The 14061-nt window shown below is 54.0% G+C and overlaps 5 protein-coding genes across 5 annotated transcripts; 2 read left to right on the plus strand and 3 right to left on the minus strand.

The window, feature by feature from the left end:
- Positions 1-242: 242 nt before the first annotated feature.
- Positions 243-1947, minus strand: GLOTRDRAFT_125190 (Aldo/keto reductase; the record flags this gene model as incomplete). Its single annotated transcript, XM_007863815.1, has 10 exons — positions 243-316; positions 384-414; positions 481-669; positions 733-824; positions 878-945; positions 1010-1099; positions 1158-1283; positions 1585-1679; positions 1740-1844; positions 1897-1947. The coding sequence occupies 10 exons, from the start codon at positions 1945-1947 to the stop codon at positions 243-245; spliced, it is 921 nt and encodes a 306-aa protein (XP_007862006.1).
- A 798-nt stretch (positions 1948-2745) lies between these two features.
- On the plus strand, positions 2746-3727 carry GLOTRDRAFT_54404 (40S ribosomal protein S12). Its single transcript, XM_007863637.1, has 4 exons — positions 2746-2787; positions 2836-2944; positions 3000-3338; positions 3504-3727. The coding sequence occupies exons 2-3, from the start codon at positions 2837-2839 to the stop codon at positions 3336-3338; spliced, it is 447 nt and encodes a 148-aa protein (XP_007861828.1). The 5' UTR covers positions 2746-2787; position 2836; the 3' UTR covers positions 3504-3727.
- A 110-nt stretch (positions 3728-3837) lies between these two features.
- GLOTRDRAFT_135889 (uncharacterized protein) lies at positions 3838-6161 on the plus strand (the record flags this gene model as incomplete). The annotated part of the gene is made up of 9 exons (XM_007863816.1): positions 3838-4075; positions 4144-4222; positions 4279-4800; positions 4854-4919; positions 4971-5079; positions 5132-5450; positions 5503-5768; positions 5824-5865; positions 5928-6161. The coding sequence occupies 9 exons, from the start codon at positions 3838-3840 to the stop codon at positions 5991-5993; spliced, it is 1707 nt and encodes a 568-aa protein (XP_007862007.1). The 3' UTR covers positions 5994-6161.
- A 73-nt stretch (positions 6162-6234) lies between these two features.
- Positions 6235-8371, minus strand: GLOTRDRAFT_69860 (uncharacterized protein). The gene is made up of 3 exons (XM_007863817.1): positions 7746-8371; positions 6740-7694; positions 6235-6684 (listed from the first exon to the last, which is right to left on the minus strand). Exons 1-2 carry the CDS (start codon positions 8313-8315, stop codon positions 6915-6917), a joined length of 1350 nt encoding a protein of 449 aa, XP_007862008.1. The 5' UTR covers positions 8316-8371; the 3' UTR covers positions 6235-6684; positions 6740-6914.
- Positions 8372-8604: 233 nt separating this feature from the next.
- On the minus strand, positions 8605-13895 carry GLOTRDRAFT_135891 (uncharacterized protein; the record flags this gene model as incomplete). The annotated part of the gene is made up of 7 exons (XM_007863818.1): positions 8605-8901; positions 8950-9195; positions 9420-9532; positions 11304-13020; positions 13072-13128; positions 13345-13560; positions 13617-13895. 7 exons carry the CDS (start codon positions 13893-13895, stop codon positions 8605-8607), a joined length of 2925 nt encoding a protein of 974 aa, XP_007862009.1.
- Positions 13896-14061: the final 166 nt, after the last annotated feature.

Raw genomic sequence — 14061 nt, forward strand, 5'->3', positions numbered from 1 at the left:
GTACTCATCCATTAGCCAGTTACGGTCTTGCGTTGTGCGGAATAGCTATCGCGATCTGTTAACTGTGCGTGGGAGATCCATAAGAACATAGTGGGTACACTCATGACCCGGTATATTCGACTCAACGCTGGCCCGCGGAATCGCGTAGGCTTCCTCGCTTCAAGAACTCCGGATTCTCACTGGCTCCCGGCACGGCACAAGGGTGAAGGCCTGCTATCTATGATCTGCCAACAAATCCGCCTTCAATGGAAGTAAGGCGTAGCTATTCCCTTGACAGCAGCCCAAGCATTGTCCAAAGCCTTGATGACTTCGTCCGCTGTTGAAATAGCAGTACCTCTCTCAGTCATCACCCCTCTGCGCAGGAAGGCGGCCGGAGTACTCACGAAGGGGGCCTTGCTCGAGATCAATCAAGTTCTGTCATATTCACGACAGGAAGGACAGTCATTGAATAAGATGCGAAACATGCTACAGGCGACCAACCTGTTCGATATGCTGCACGCTGGACGCCCCAATCAAGATGGCATCGCCGTGCTCGCGCTTCAACAAACTGTGGTGTGACACCCAGCGCAGCGCGATCTCAGCGAGGCTCAGACCGTGCTTCTCGCCGACGGCCTTGACAGACTCGAGCGCGTCGAAGGTCGCATCGTTCCAGTACCTGTAGCGGTATCCCTGGGAGTACCAGGGATGCTTAGCAAGGAGACGTGTATGATGACAACCGCGCGAAACTGTTACCTTTCCCTGCGCTTTGTTCGGATCGAATCGCGAGCCAGGCTCGACGGTCTGCTGGTCTCGGGTATACCGACCTGTGAAGAATCCTCCGGCCACTGGAGTATGGGATGATGAGTGGGGTGTCCCCTGGTGTCAGAAAAATACTCACGTGGGTTGTACTCGTAGAAGCTCATTCCGTACTTCCGTAGACACGGGAACAATTCTGGCTCTACGCCTCTGACAGGATTTATAACATGGTGATGAGCAGGCGATGCATCCAGACGACTTCGGTACAACTGACCTATGAATGGCGTTATATATGCCTTGATATACGGTAGGCTGGATATACCCACTGGCCTTGCAAATCTGAACGATCTCTGCCACCTCCCATCTAATGTGATAATGGTCAGGGATATATAGCCAAGCCCCGAAAGTGAGAGAAGACATACGCCATATAGTTGCTGATGCCAAAGTGCTCGAAGTACCCTTCTTTGTAGAGGTCGTTGACGGCTTTCAGTGTGACCTCGTATGGTATCTGACGGTCGGGGCCGTGCAGGTAGAATATGTGGATTTTGCTAAACGTGATGCACGGTGAGTTGTGACTGGTGTTTCACATCCACCGCCGTAATACAGACTCTGTCTCAAGCGCTTAGAGAGACGCCATCAAGTGCTTGCGGAGATCCTGGGCGAGGGTGTAAATGAAGTAATTTAATTCTCAATAAATTCAGGGACTACTTGCCTCCGGAGAATGGGATATCAAGGGGAAGCCTGGAAGCGTCGGCCCATGCTGCAAGCCGGAACGCATAATGTAGCACCTAGGTGAGTACTTGCCCCCGTCCAACGACGGGTGGCTCGGTACGCACAGCGGTGGGATACAGCTTAGTGTCCATTGCGAGGCCACGTTTCTGCCAGTCGAGTTTCCCAAGATATTCCTCGCTGGTGCCGTTGCAGTAAAGCCGGGCAGTGTCGACCTATAGCCGGTAACTCGTTAATGCGGTGCATTACTCTTTGGGGTCAATGGAAACTATTACCTGGGAATGGCCATGCGCCTGGAAGACGTCGAGTATGGCGGCGACCTCCTTCACGTCGGTGACTCGCGCCTGCTCAAAGGCCGCCTCGCCAAAGGTCATGGCACCCTATACCTACGTTAGAGTGCGTTGGATAGGTCTGCTGTAGATAATTGCATACCATGATGACTTTCAAAGCGGACTTCTGAGTCGGTTTGTTGTCAGCTGACATTTTGACTCTTGTGATCAGTATACTCTGCCGTGTCCAGCTGTAACATTCAGGCTCTCTTTTACGGGCCTCAAATCTTTGAAGCCGAGGTTTGCGCAAGTCCTCGGCCGGGTTGTGGAGCATGGACCCACAAGCCCTTGAAGCGTCCGACGTACCCAGGAATCCAAAAATATCTGCTAGCACTCGTGGGTGAACATACGGTGATCTCGTCTTCCTCGTCTGCCCGCCCCAAGCATCTGCGATGCCAGGGGATAGGGCATTTGGTCGGCAGCTTTCTGTTTGTCAGGCAGTCTTACTATTTGAGTTCATACTACAGACGAAAATGGATAGCTGTAATGCCTGCACACACCCGCATCAGTGATGGATTGCAAGTTTGACGCATGATCACATATTTTATGATTCACCAGCTCAGGCGCGCGAGATCTGCGGGGAAAGAGGGTGAACGAGCTACTGGAAAGAAGGTTAGATTTTGTGTCTCAGCGGCATGCTTTGACAAGGTGACAGGGCGCCATAGACCTCAAGGGTAGCAGACGGTACAGGTTTAATCAGGTGTGACCCCGCCTTAGCGCCGAGTCTCGTCTTGTTTGCACTGAAGGTTATAGTGAGCTTGACGCTGACGCGTCGTAAGGTGCATGGGTGTATGCCACAAGTTACTTAGAAGTAGTGCAAACGTTGCGGTGCCACAGCCTGCGGCAAGGATCGAACCGCTGACATCCGCCTCGGCCTCTCCCGGCGGAGTTCAATGCCGTCTGCTATACGGGCTAGCGTCGCCAAACTCTAATTTTCCTCACATCAACGATAGCGGAAGAAGACATCGCACAGGCCCCATAAATCCCAATAAAAGTGCGTGTGCAGCCCTCACGGACGATGTCCACTAACCGCTGTACTCAGGATGTCTGACGCTGGAGATGAAATTCAAGTCGACGCCCCGGAGGCTGAGGTTGAGGTCACCGCGACCGATGCTCCCAAGGGCAGAATGTCTGTGGAGGACGCTCTTCAGGTGTGTTGCTGTCTGTTTGCCCTGCCCGCAGGCCTCATCGTTTCCCCCTTCACAGCAAGTTCTGAAGAACGCTCTTGTCCACGATGGTCTGGCTCGGGGTCTGCGCGAATGCGCCAAGGCCCTCGACAAGCGTCAAGCGCACTTGTGTGTGCTGGTCGAGACCTGTACCGAGGCCGAGTACATCAAGCTCATCGAGGCTCTCTGTGCCGAGCACAAGATTAACTTGATCAAGGTCGGAGACGCCAAGGTCCTCGGTACGTGGGCGGGCCTGTGCAAGATTGACAGGGAGGGCAACCCCCGCAAGGTTGTCGGATGCTCTTGCGTGGTCGTCAAGGACTACGGTGTTGAGAGCGAGGGTCTCCACGTCCTCCTTGAGTACTTCAAGAACCGCTAGGTGAGTAATGTTGCATATGGCCAGAGGGATGACAATACAGACTCCCTCGACGGAGGACTCGTCCACTGAGGATAACAGTCTATCCGGAATCATTATAACTTTGTCTGACTATTTGCTTGGTCTAAGAGAGCGTTACAGCGCATGCTGACTCCTTTTCACTATTAGGTTAGCCGACCACTATATGGCACCTGCGTTTCCTGTCTACTCGTAGTACAAAATGCCACTTGCTTTCCTCCGTCTGAGTTCACCTGTGTGCATGTCTCTTGACCTGAGTTTCCGTGCAGTCAGTCGCCCGATGCCGTCTATATGTAGTTAGGTATAAGCATTCGACGTCATTGATCATTCTACTGTACTGTGTAAGCTCGTGATAAATGCCTCGTTGCGCCTTCTCGTGACAACCGGCGGCTATGCGTTCCCCAACCCCGCACATTGCTTGTCTGGGGAAAACCGCTGACGGGGTCAGTACCGGCTGTACCTCCCACCCACCTTTACCCCGGCCATGGCGGACGTTGAGGCTGGTGGTCCCAGCCGGCCGAGATATAACAAGCGACCTCCATCCTACATCCAAATGGCCCCTAAACGCGCGATACAATCCTTCGAGAACTTAGTTGCTTTGGCAAACTATGAAGAGCGGCTTAGTGAAGCGAGAAAGATGGTCTGGAGAGACAGAGGGGAGCCCGTGGCAGAAGTGGATGATTTGTGGGAGTGCTTAGAGCACGCCGGCAGAGGGGGGATGAGTGCGTGTTCCGTTTCCTTCGCGTGTATCTTCTGTTTCTGAATGTGTGCCAACCTGGACCAACTTCAGGAGCTGGTGCCCTCGCATTCAATATCCGGGCAGGGGTTAATCTCTTCCTGTTAGCCTTCAGACTGAGGAGACTGTCCAGGTCGGTGAACACTCGGTCCTTCCTACCGTGCAGCCTCAGTTTGATGCCTCCCACAGGAAGTTATGGCTATCGTATGTGCGCACCGCGATCTTTGGCCCGGACACCTTGCGCTTCACGGCCATGTTCGGTTCCTTCGTCTTTCTCTACAAGTTCATATTGAATGCGCTACCTATATTGCGGCCCTCACCCACGCATTCCCGCCGCCTGTCCTTCAGGGAGTCTGCACTGGAAGAGGAGGACGACTTGGAGGCATCTGGAACGTCTACCCCGATCACCCCCGGGTCCGCTACCCCTCTGGCCATGACGCCGAGACGCCCTATGCTGTCCGAGCGACGGCCGCGGCTATCCCTGAGCGCGAGCGCCCAGCAGGTGCTGATCAGGAAGCAGACGCGACGCTGGCATGCCATTGCTGCCGGCTCGATCGCGGGTGCAGTTGCAGTCATGTTCGAAAAACGGGCGAATCGAGTGGCTGTTGCTCAGCAGATGTTCGTGAGAGGACTGCAAGGCTCGTATAATGCCTTTACCTCGAAGCGAGGGATCCGTGTACCCCACGGGGACGTCATCGTGTTTTCTTTATGGTGTGTTCCCTGCGAATCTGTCTCAATTGGAGCTAATCACTCGAGTATCTCAGCTGTGGGCAGATCTTGTACGGCTTCCTCCTCCGACCCGACACCCTTCCACACTCTTACAACAAATGGTGTGCGATATTTCTACGATTCCACCGGTTCTGCTGAGTTTCCCGAGACAGGATAGAAGCAGCGTCCATGACACCTCCAGGAGCCATCCGCATGAATCGAGATCTCGTCAGGGACGGCAAATTTAACATTGCCGATCTCGAAGGCATCCTTCGCCGAGACGTAAGTCTTGTTCGACCTTCGTCTCCCATCTTTTGTTGATTTTCTGAGCTAGGACGTTACCCCACACAACCGGACCGTTCTCCTTGATCTCTACAAGAGCGCGACATCGTCCTCGCCCTCGTACGGTCCCCACTTCGGTCCATGTGAGGCCGTCCACCCGATGATCGATTCGTGCATGTGGCTGCCCCTTCCACGTTTTATGGATGTATTCAAGTGGATGCTCCCGATCTACGGCGCACTGCACTTTATCCCCATGCTGCTGTTCAAGCGGGCGGCGTTCATGAAGGACCCCAAGCATATGCTTCTCAGGGCGGGTTGGGGGACAACACGCAGTTCGGCGTTCTTGGGGACGTTTGTGTTGATTTACCAAGGTAGGGTACCATGTATGTGCGGCAGGGACATACTAATGTCTGTCGCTGGCAGCGTTTTTCTGCTTCAAGCATTGGATGTACTCATCACTATCTTCGAGACCCTCCTCACCCATCCCACAGTGGCTGCTGAACATGCTCATTTCGAAGCCGTCATTCTGGCTCGGCGGCCTCCTTGCGGGGTTGTCGCTGTTCGTTGAAGAGAAGAGGCGTCGCGGAGAGCTGGCGATGTACGTCCTGCCCAAGGGACTGCAAAGCGCGTGGGTGATGGCGCGGGGTAAGGGCCTCGTGTTCAAGACGGGGAAATTTGGCGAGCCGCTGGTGAGTGGTGGATTGCATGGGTTCTTCGGGTATAGGCTGATTGGCCGTGGAATAGCTGACGGCACTCGGTATGGGAATGGTCATGAGTATCTATCAGGTTCGTCCGCTGATGTGCTTAGTGTGTTACGGCCTGGCCTTTGTGCTCATGTTGCTTTCTAGAACGACCCGCAGTATCTGTCTGGTCTTGTCCGGCGGATTCTGTACCAATTCATCGGCCCGAATTGAGATGGGCACTTCCGAACACATATCTGATGATAAGACGAGAGGCAGGAAAGGAATTACAGTCCTGAAGGATCATCGAAACGCGAGTACCCATCAACTTATATGTAATAATGTAATCATTGCTCGATACCATTTACACTGGCCACACCAATATAGCCATAGCTCAGTCGGATTATGAAACATCACAGCTTCGAGGAATCGACTGCTGCTCTGACCAGCGACACTATCTTGCATTTCACTCTTGCGGCAGGTCCAGGGAGAAGTGAGGCAAGTTTCATAAATACCGGTATCGGCGAGCTGCTCGACCCCGGTCTGCTACAATGACAAAATTCCAGGAGATCCTGTGCCTTCAGCTATGCTACAGGCTCCCTTCACCCGCCACGAGTACAGATACAATATAGCAATCCGTTCAAAGCAGGCTCCCCCCAATGGCTCGTTATTGGGGCTGTCGAGGTACTGAAGTAGGCAACACCAGACTTGTCGTCGGGGCTATACATGAGAGGTGGGATACGCGGGATTGCAAGGAGCCATAGTTCCGCTCTGGTTGATCCCAAATATCGACGCCGCCAGTAGCACAGAGACGTCTTCAGTATTTGACTGAGTCCGGCTGCGAGGAACTTGACCCCGATGTACATGGAAAACTCTGCATCACACGGTGATGTCTGATCACGACGTGCGGATTTTATCTGTACATCTACAGCCCAAGTTGGTCAACGCCATGATGCAAGGGTCTGAGAGGACCGACGTACGAGGCAGTATATCAACGGCGCAGGAATCATCTTGCATTTGCGTCCGATGAAGTATCATCTGCCAGTGGAAATGATGCTGTGTCTCGGGACGTGATTCATCCTGTCCCAAGTGCGACACACTCCGTTCTATACGTCTCAGACAAATCCATCAAAAGGACACTGGCATGCCAGCAATTCATGGAACGTAGTCGGAGTCATCCGAGTTGTCCGGAGCCAAGACTGGCTCCTCGCCGCCGCCGTCGAACAAATTACCGACACTCTCGTCACTGTCAGACTGCGTGTGTTCTTCTGGCGTATCATGGGTTGCCGAATTTTCATCGCGGGCTGCTGGACTGGCAGTTACGCTGCCGCCCGCAGGCGTCTTCCTGGTGTGGACCTGCTCAAGACCGCGGCGCGGCGTGCTTTTCTTTTGCCCTCTTTTCCGCGATCTTGAGTCCTCGTTAGCGTCCGTGTTGTTATTGTGATTCTCCATATCTTCTTCCCATTCCTCTGGGATGTGAGGAGCGACGAGACTTGCTACGTGTTCTTGCACAAGCATACCAAGCGCTACTAAAGCGCTGCCGTCAAACGCCTTGTACATGTCTCTCCGTAGCTGGGCCTGACCCCGACGATGTCTCTTGGGGCGAGAAGTCTTGTGCTTCGAATTTGCTTGAGATGAAGGCCCGTCGCGGCGAGTCTCCGCGATGGAACCGGTGGATTCATCGCCGCTCCCGCCGTCTCCTTCGGAGCTCCCTTCGCTTTCTTCACTCTCTTGGATATTTCCACCTTGCATTGTACTGATTTCAGGGGAAGATGAATTGGCCCGAGTATCTGACCCATCGTCCGCCTCCGCTGCCTGGAGCCTTTTCATTCTCCTAATTTTCTTGATCAGTCTTGCTTCTCTTGAGGCGTCAAACAGTTGACCTTTCCCAGAGTAATGAACTGAAGCGAAGTGATGTATAATTTTCAGCAGATCCTGCAGTTGCAGGTCAGACCCAATCGAGAAAAGGAGGCCTCAGCTACTGACCGACGAAGGTATTGCCCAGTTGTAAAGAGGATCGCGACCCTGCGCATTGTCAAGTGTTGCCTTATATCCGACGTCTGTCGTGACAATTCCCTGGGAAGACGGTTGACTGCGCGACGTGCCAGAAACAGGCGAAAGACCTGGCAGGAAATTGTAATCTTCTGCGAATTCCCTCCGCCTCTTCGCTCTCCTGTCCTTCACTTCCTGAGCAGCACGTTTCTTGCCGCGGGAGCCATTGTCTCCGCCCGGCGTAGTACCATCCTCAATCCCATGTGCTTTCGCTTCGACCAGACTTCGATCGAGTTCAGACGATTCACCCTCTTCCTCTTCTGTCCTTGCCGCACGCAACCTGCGAGGCACTTGTCCCAGTCCACCAGCATCTCTCGCGAAGAGATTCCCTCGCGTATCCTGCACAGTGTATTTCGCTATTCGCGGACGAAGACCACGCGAGAAAGTGTCCCCAGCGTTTACAGCATCTTGAGCTTTGGCCGGTAGAGACGAAGGTACCCGTGTGCCGTCAGGATGAACGCGAAGGGCGGCAACGTCGTGTACTGTCGTGTTCCGTCGTCCCATTATCAATCAAGGCATTTTCGTTGGTGAGTTATGGTCGCCAGGGAATCCGGTCGAAGTGGACCTTGCGGCTTGGAAGCCTGAGCCACAGTTACATACAGCTCGGCTGTTCCCGGCTTCAGGTACTGTGTCGGGCCTCGGCGGCTTTCGGACGCTAGCTCTCTGCCACATTGCTGCCACAGTCCATATAGCTATGTGAAATTACTGTTGTATTGCGGCGATGAACGGTACGTTCTGGTAGACTAAGTTTATCTATGCACATCGTTACGGGGAAGAAGGTGGTCAATGCAGATCATGGTGACACGGCACCAGCGATGTCGTAGGTCAAACGTCTCCTGGGTGGAATCACGCTCGTGCCGGGCAGCAGGGGCCTTGCCGCATTGAGGACTCCAGGAAGACGCACACGAGACCTTTTACTTCGAGTATCTCGCTGGGGTCCGGAGAGTGATGCATAGGATGGAGGCATTTGCCCGCTACGGCCCGGGCCGTGCTGAGGGACTATGTCCACTTTCTGGCGAATTAATGGAGTATCACGACCACCTGCAGAAGAGAATTCGGATGCTAGAAAGGGGTACATGGCTACCTCGTACTGCAAGCATCTGAGCAATATGCAATTTATAGGGTTAGTATGACGCACCAGCACGACGAATCCGGGAAAGAAACAGCTTGGGGTAAGGTCGTCCGCGACCAAGATTTCGCCGTTGAGCGTACATCTGGTTTGATTGTGGGTTGGTTTATCATCCGGTTTCCACCACGCAGCGCTCTCGATCTTTGTAACGGATACAATGTTAACCTGGTCCTCCGGAATACTGCGAGGACGGTCATCGAGTCCACTATGGAGGGCTTGATCTTTCTCGAAGCCCAATTTTCTCATCAACTTCACCTGTGGGGCATGCTCAGACGTTAGAAGGTCGAGTACCAGCGGATCGTCCGTCTCGACGGTCAAGATACACCGAATGACCGAACCTCTGACATAGCAGAGCTACAAAACTCGGTAAGAAGTGGGAACGCAAGCACGAAGGTATCATGGTGTAACTCGCCGGATTTTCAACCTGGAGCTGAGACCGCTGTAAACACGCAAAGCTGATGTGAAGGATTGCGGCTCACTTTGCATGTGACAGCGATGGGTCTGCCAGTCACCGTCGTGCCCACGACGAGAGTAGATTCCGGCGCGCTCCAGCCGTTTGGGTCAAGACCGTATCCCAGAAATGGTGGATCCCCTGGGCATGTGGGCTGTATTAGCGCCGGCCTGTCTTGTAATCCAGTAAGCGGCATTAATTCGACTGGAGCGACAAGTCTGCATCCACAACTAAATAAGGATAGCCAGCAAGATCTAACCTGCTTACTTATCGTCTGGACGTAACAAATGATCCCTGTCAAAAGTCAGCTGGACTTCATACTGGACCTCCCATCCCTTGGTGTTGTCATAACAGGTAGGTGGAAGAAGAAAAGATCGCCGAATGTCACCATCCAATTGGAGGAATGCTTTCCTGGGGATTACGAAGGAAAATGGCCATACGTATTGTCCGCTGAAGGTGCCACATCGGTCGGATGAAGACGACCAAAGAGTTCGTTTCATTTCCAGAAATACGTTACTCGATATGCGGCAGTCTATCTTCCCGCGATACTGAGTGGAAGAACAGGTGCAAGTAGACGAGCTTACCATAACAGAGATCTCTTTTACTCGTTCTTCATGCTTGATGTTGAGCTCTAATTCCCCTTGCAGCATGTCCCCATCATGATATAAAGGAAGACCTTCTTGGCCTGATAAGCGACTCCATATTTTCAGCGTCGCCCATCGATATCCAAGCGTATTGGTCATGTAATATGGATGCAGGACTCGAGTATCTTCCGCTAGGTCCTATTAGCGCCTCGGAAGCGGTGATGAGTGGGGAGTGGTGCGTACAAGTCCGAGTGGGAAGTGGGATTGCCGAAGTCCCCTCGCTGCTGGCTTGACATTCCAAAGCCGGACCCACGTCATCACTAGAGTTATAACATTGCCAGTCGGTACACCCACAAAGCCCGAGCAATACAGTACTTGCCTTACGGTTGCATACGGCGGTGGATCTTCCGTCGTCGCCATGAAAGACAATAGGGAAGGGGAGTCGCTTTATATATAGCCACTCCGGGCAAGCGCCAAGGTCGTAGTAGGTGACCGGCGTGTGGCCTGATCACCTGCACACATACCGACGAAATGCAGTGCATGGAGGCTCCATTTGATATCTCAATCATGGTCTTGTTCCAGCTGCATAACCAATCAGTGGGTAATCTGGGATGTAATAACAGTTAGCCACCTGAGTTAGTTATGCCATAGGGCTGCATGTGCAGTTTTGGTTTTGTTTGAACTTGCCGTGTCAGGGGTGTCAGGCCTACTCTGAAATGTCAGGGCAAGAAACTCTCGACCTTATCATACCGATATACAGGGCAGGGGTCGGGTCTTACTGTAGGCCGTACTACAGCCCCGGTAGCCTGAGCGCTGCGTTGGGCTAGGGTGTTCCGAACCAGCCGCTAGACAATGCGATCAATCAAGGGGTCCATGGATCCATAAAGACGACACAATGACGTCTGACAGACGGAGTAGGTCCACCAGAATAGCCCCATTGAAGCCTAAAACGAAAGTGAAGTAGCATTGCCATGGACGAGACATGGATACAAGAATAGAATACAAGATTTGATATTATAGCAATAGATATATCGAGCAAGACGTCAGACCTTGGGTGGTATCGCGTTTCAATGGTTGAGGACCTGTGGAGACACTTCCTATTTCCCTTCGTTGGAGAACCAGCATCATTAATGGGGCGTGGCTTGGCCCTCGCGGTTCACATATTTTTCTATTTTCCCTGGCCTAGAACCGGAAAGTTAGCCCCCGCCGTTGCATGGAATGTGCATTATATCTTTACCATCAATCAAGCCCCTCGTGACACTCGAGCTATTCTGTACAGTCATAGATGATCAGAAACAGCGGTAAAAAGACTATGAAGGCCTGCATACCAGGTGAAGAGTCCATATTGGCGAGCTCATCTCTCTCCTCCTCATTCTCATTATCCCCATTGACATCCGTGGATGCTCCCGCACGAGGCATTCGCATAAAACGGGGCGGTATTGACGATGATCGGCGCGAAAAAAGCTGGGTGCTCGGAACGAGGAACATCCTATTCCGCGGCGACTCAGCAGCCGACTCCAGCCCGTCCTCGCTGCGCGACCGCTCCAGCGTGATGGGCGGTGCCAACGCAGGTGTCGCAACCTCCCCTGGGACACCTGATGGATTGGGGGCACTCACGCCGCTGGAGCCATTCAGGCCGTCGCCGACCTCGTCATCATGTACGCCGGACGTCGTGAGCCGCTCGACTTCGGTCGCAGAGTCGTGGGCGTCCTCTTCCGACTCCGGGGAAATATCTGGTGTCGGTGTACGAGAGACGACTATGATGTCGCTTCTGTATTTGCCCTTCCCCTTTGGTCGCCCCCGTTTTCTGGGACCATTCTTGGGATCATTTGTGCCTTGAGAGGCCTGTTCCTTACCCTTCCCTTTGTCCTTCCGGCCTTGACTGGAATTTATCACGGCCTGGTTCGCCAACAGATCCAGACCAGAGCTCTCCCTCGTAAGCGACGCAGGTGTTGTATTCTCAGGCCGATCATGGCTTGCGCTAGGCGTAGACTGCGTCTTCGAAGAGCTCGCCGTGCTCGAAGCAGCGGCCATCCTCCTGCGTTTAGGTACTGGAGACTCTGGAAGTTCCATGATAGGCAGCGGGCGAACCTGCCCATACGCGCCAGGACGCGGAGTGCGCATATTCCTCCCACTCGGAGTCGAAGGCCCTTGCTCGTCTTCGTTCCCCTGCACATGCGCAGCAGCGTCTATCAACGACTGCAACGGCGTGTGCGGCGTGGCCGACGACTGCTGCCTCGACAACGTCGACGGCGTCCGCGCGGACGTCCTGGACGTCGTCGGCGTCTGCGGCAGGTGCGGGAAGTGCCCAGGCGCGATCGGCACGAGCACCGGCCCCGCAGGCGTGCCCGTGAACGAAATCGGCAGGTACGCGTACGCCTGCTGGTGGTAGTTCATGTGTGGCATTGTGGCGGGCGTCACGTGCGCGGTGGTCGTCGTGTTCGCGGCGGTGGTCCGTCTGGGCGTCTTCGGTGTGGCTTGGACGCGCGCGTTGGCTTCCTCCTCCTTCTTGCGCTGTTTCTCCCTTTCCCTCTCCTCGGCCTCGAGCTTGCGCGTGATGCCTGCCATTATGCCAGCACGCTCGCGGCCCACTTTCCGCGCAGCTAAGAGGAGGTGCTCGGCTCGCGCGTCTGCGAGTAAAGGTTTACCGGCGGATGTGGACGGGCCTGCTATACCTGCCACATCTCTACCCTTTGGCCCTTTGGTTTTCTTCGCCTTTGCCGCCGACTGGGGCATGAGCGATGGTAGTAACGACTGTGTCTCTCGTCTGTAGTGGTCCGCTCTACCTTTACCCTTGACATTGGGTGTGGCGGTCACGTTATCGTTCATATCATGCGTTTCCGCATCCTCAGTGCGTTCATCTTGAGATAGGTGCGCATCGGACTGAATAGGTGATGGAGGAGGCTGTTTCTTCTGTTTGGGCTTACGGGTTGGTTTCGGTTGGGCAGGAGCATCTGGCAAGGTAAGTGGCTCCATCAGTAGAATGGGACGCAGACTTGTGAGCTCGTTCTGCAGTTGCTGTATACGGAGATGGGCGCCTTCAAGCTTATTGATCTTGGGGTGAGCGAAAACCCTCATATAACGTACCAGTCTCACCTTTTGCCTCAAGGCTTTAGCGTCGGAATCAAGGTTGTGTACTTCTCGAGCTAGCTCCTGTTAGCAATAAACGGAAGGTACGGACGACTTTAGCAAACTCATAAAACTTGAAAAGACTGAGAAGCAGGGCCAGAGTAATGTCCGTGGCAGCCGTTGACCCGAAGGGCACAGTCTGTCACCATCGATCACAGGCGAAAACATACGGAGGCAAGATAACGGGAGATAACTTTCCCTGAAGCATGTCTGGCATTCTGGCGGGACAAGCGTACGTACCTCTTCGCGATAAGTGGGATGGTTTCCTCTACTGCGATTCGAGATGAGAGCCTCTGCCATCCGGTCCCAGCCCTCCCTCTCTGCCTCCCATCTGATGCGTTCCTCTTCAGCTTGTCGTAAGAGAAAATCCCGTTGCCGGGTCAAGTGGGCAATAGTCTCAGCCTGCCTGACTAACTGGGAGGAGTCTGGATACGTCATTGAGGTGAGCCGCAATACCTGATATTCGGGGATCGTCTCTGGATCAAATATGAACGCTGACGTTTGGAACTCACTATTGTGGCCAGTTCCCTCTCTCTGGGAGTCAAGTCAGCGGAACCTCGGTCCAGCAAGCCCATATTCCGGATTTTCTGCTTCAATTCCTGGAACTCAATATGATCCAGAGGTTCAGGGGACGGACTACGTGAAGTCCGTGCCGCCGCATGATTCACAGATGAAGGCGGCGGCTCAGCAGGCGGCTCTTGCGGTGCTTCAGGAGGCAGAGGCGCAGGCGAGGGCGATAACGGGTGCATGATGTCCGACAACTCTAGTGGCGGCGCCTCGTTGTTCGTCATGGCGGCGGCTGGCAGGGGCGGCGGCCACAGCGTCCTCGTGGTTCTGGGAAATGTGGGCGACGCTTGCGCCGACGCCAAACACTCGCAACGCGCCGTGGGCATCACGTGCACGGAAAGCTGCACGTGAGCCGTCCACACGCCACCGCTGCCTTGAATCCGTATTTGT

This window comes from Gloeophyllum trabeum, assembly GCF_000344685.1.
Source record: "Gloeophyllum trabeum ATCC 11539 unplaced genomic scaffold GLOTRscaffold_00002, whole genome shotgun sequence".
In the NCBI taxonomy this organism is placed as follows: Eukaryota; Fungi; Basidiomycota; class Agaricomycetes; order Gloeophyllales; family Gloeophyllaceae; genus Gloeophyllum; species Gloeophyllum trabeum.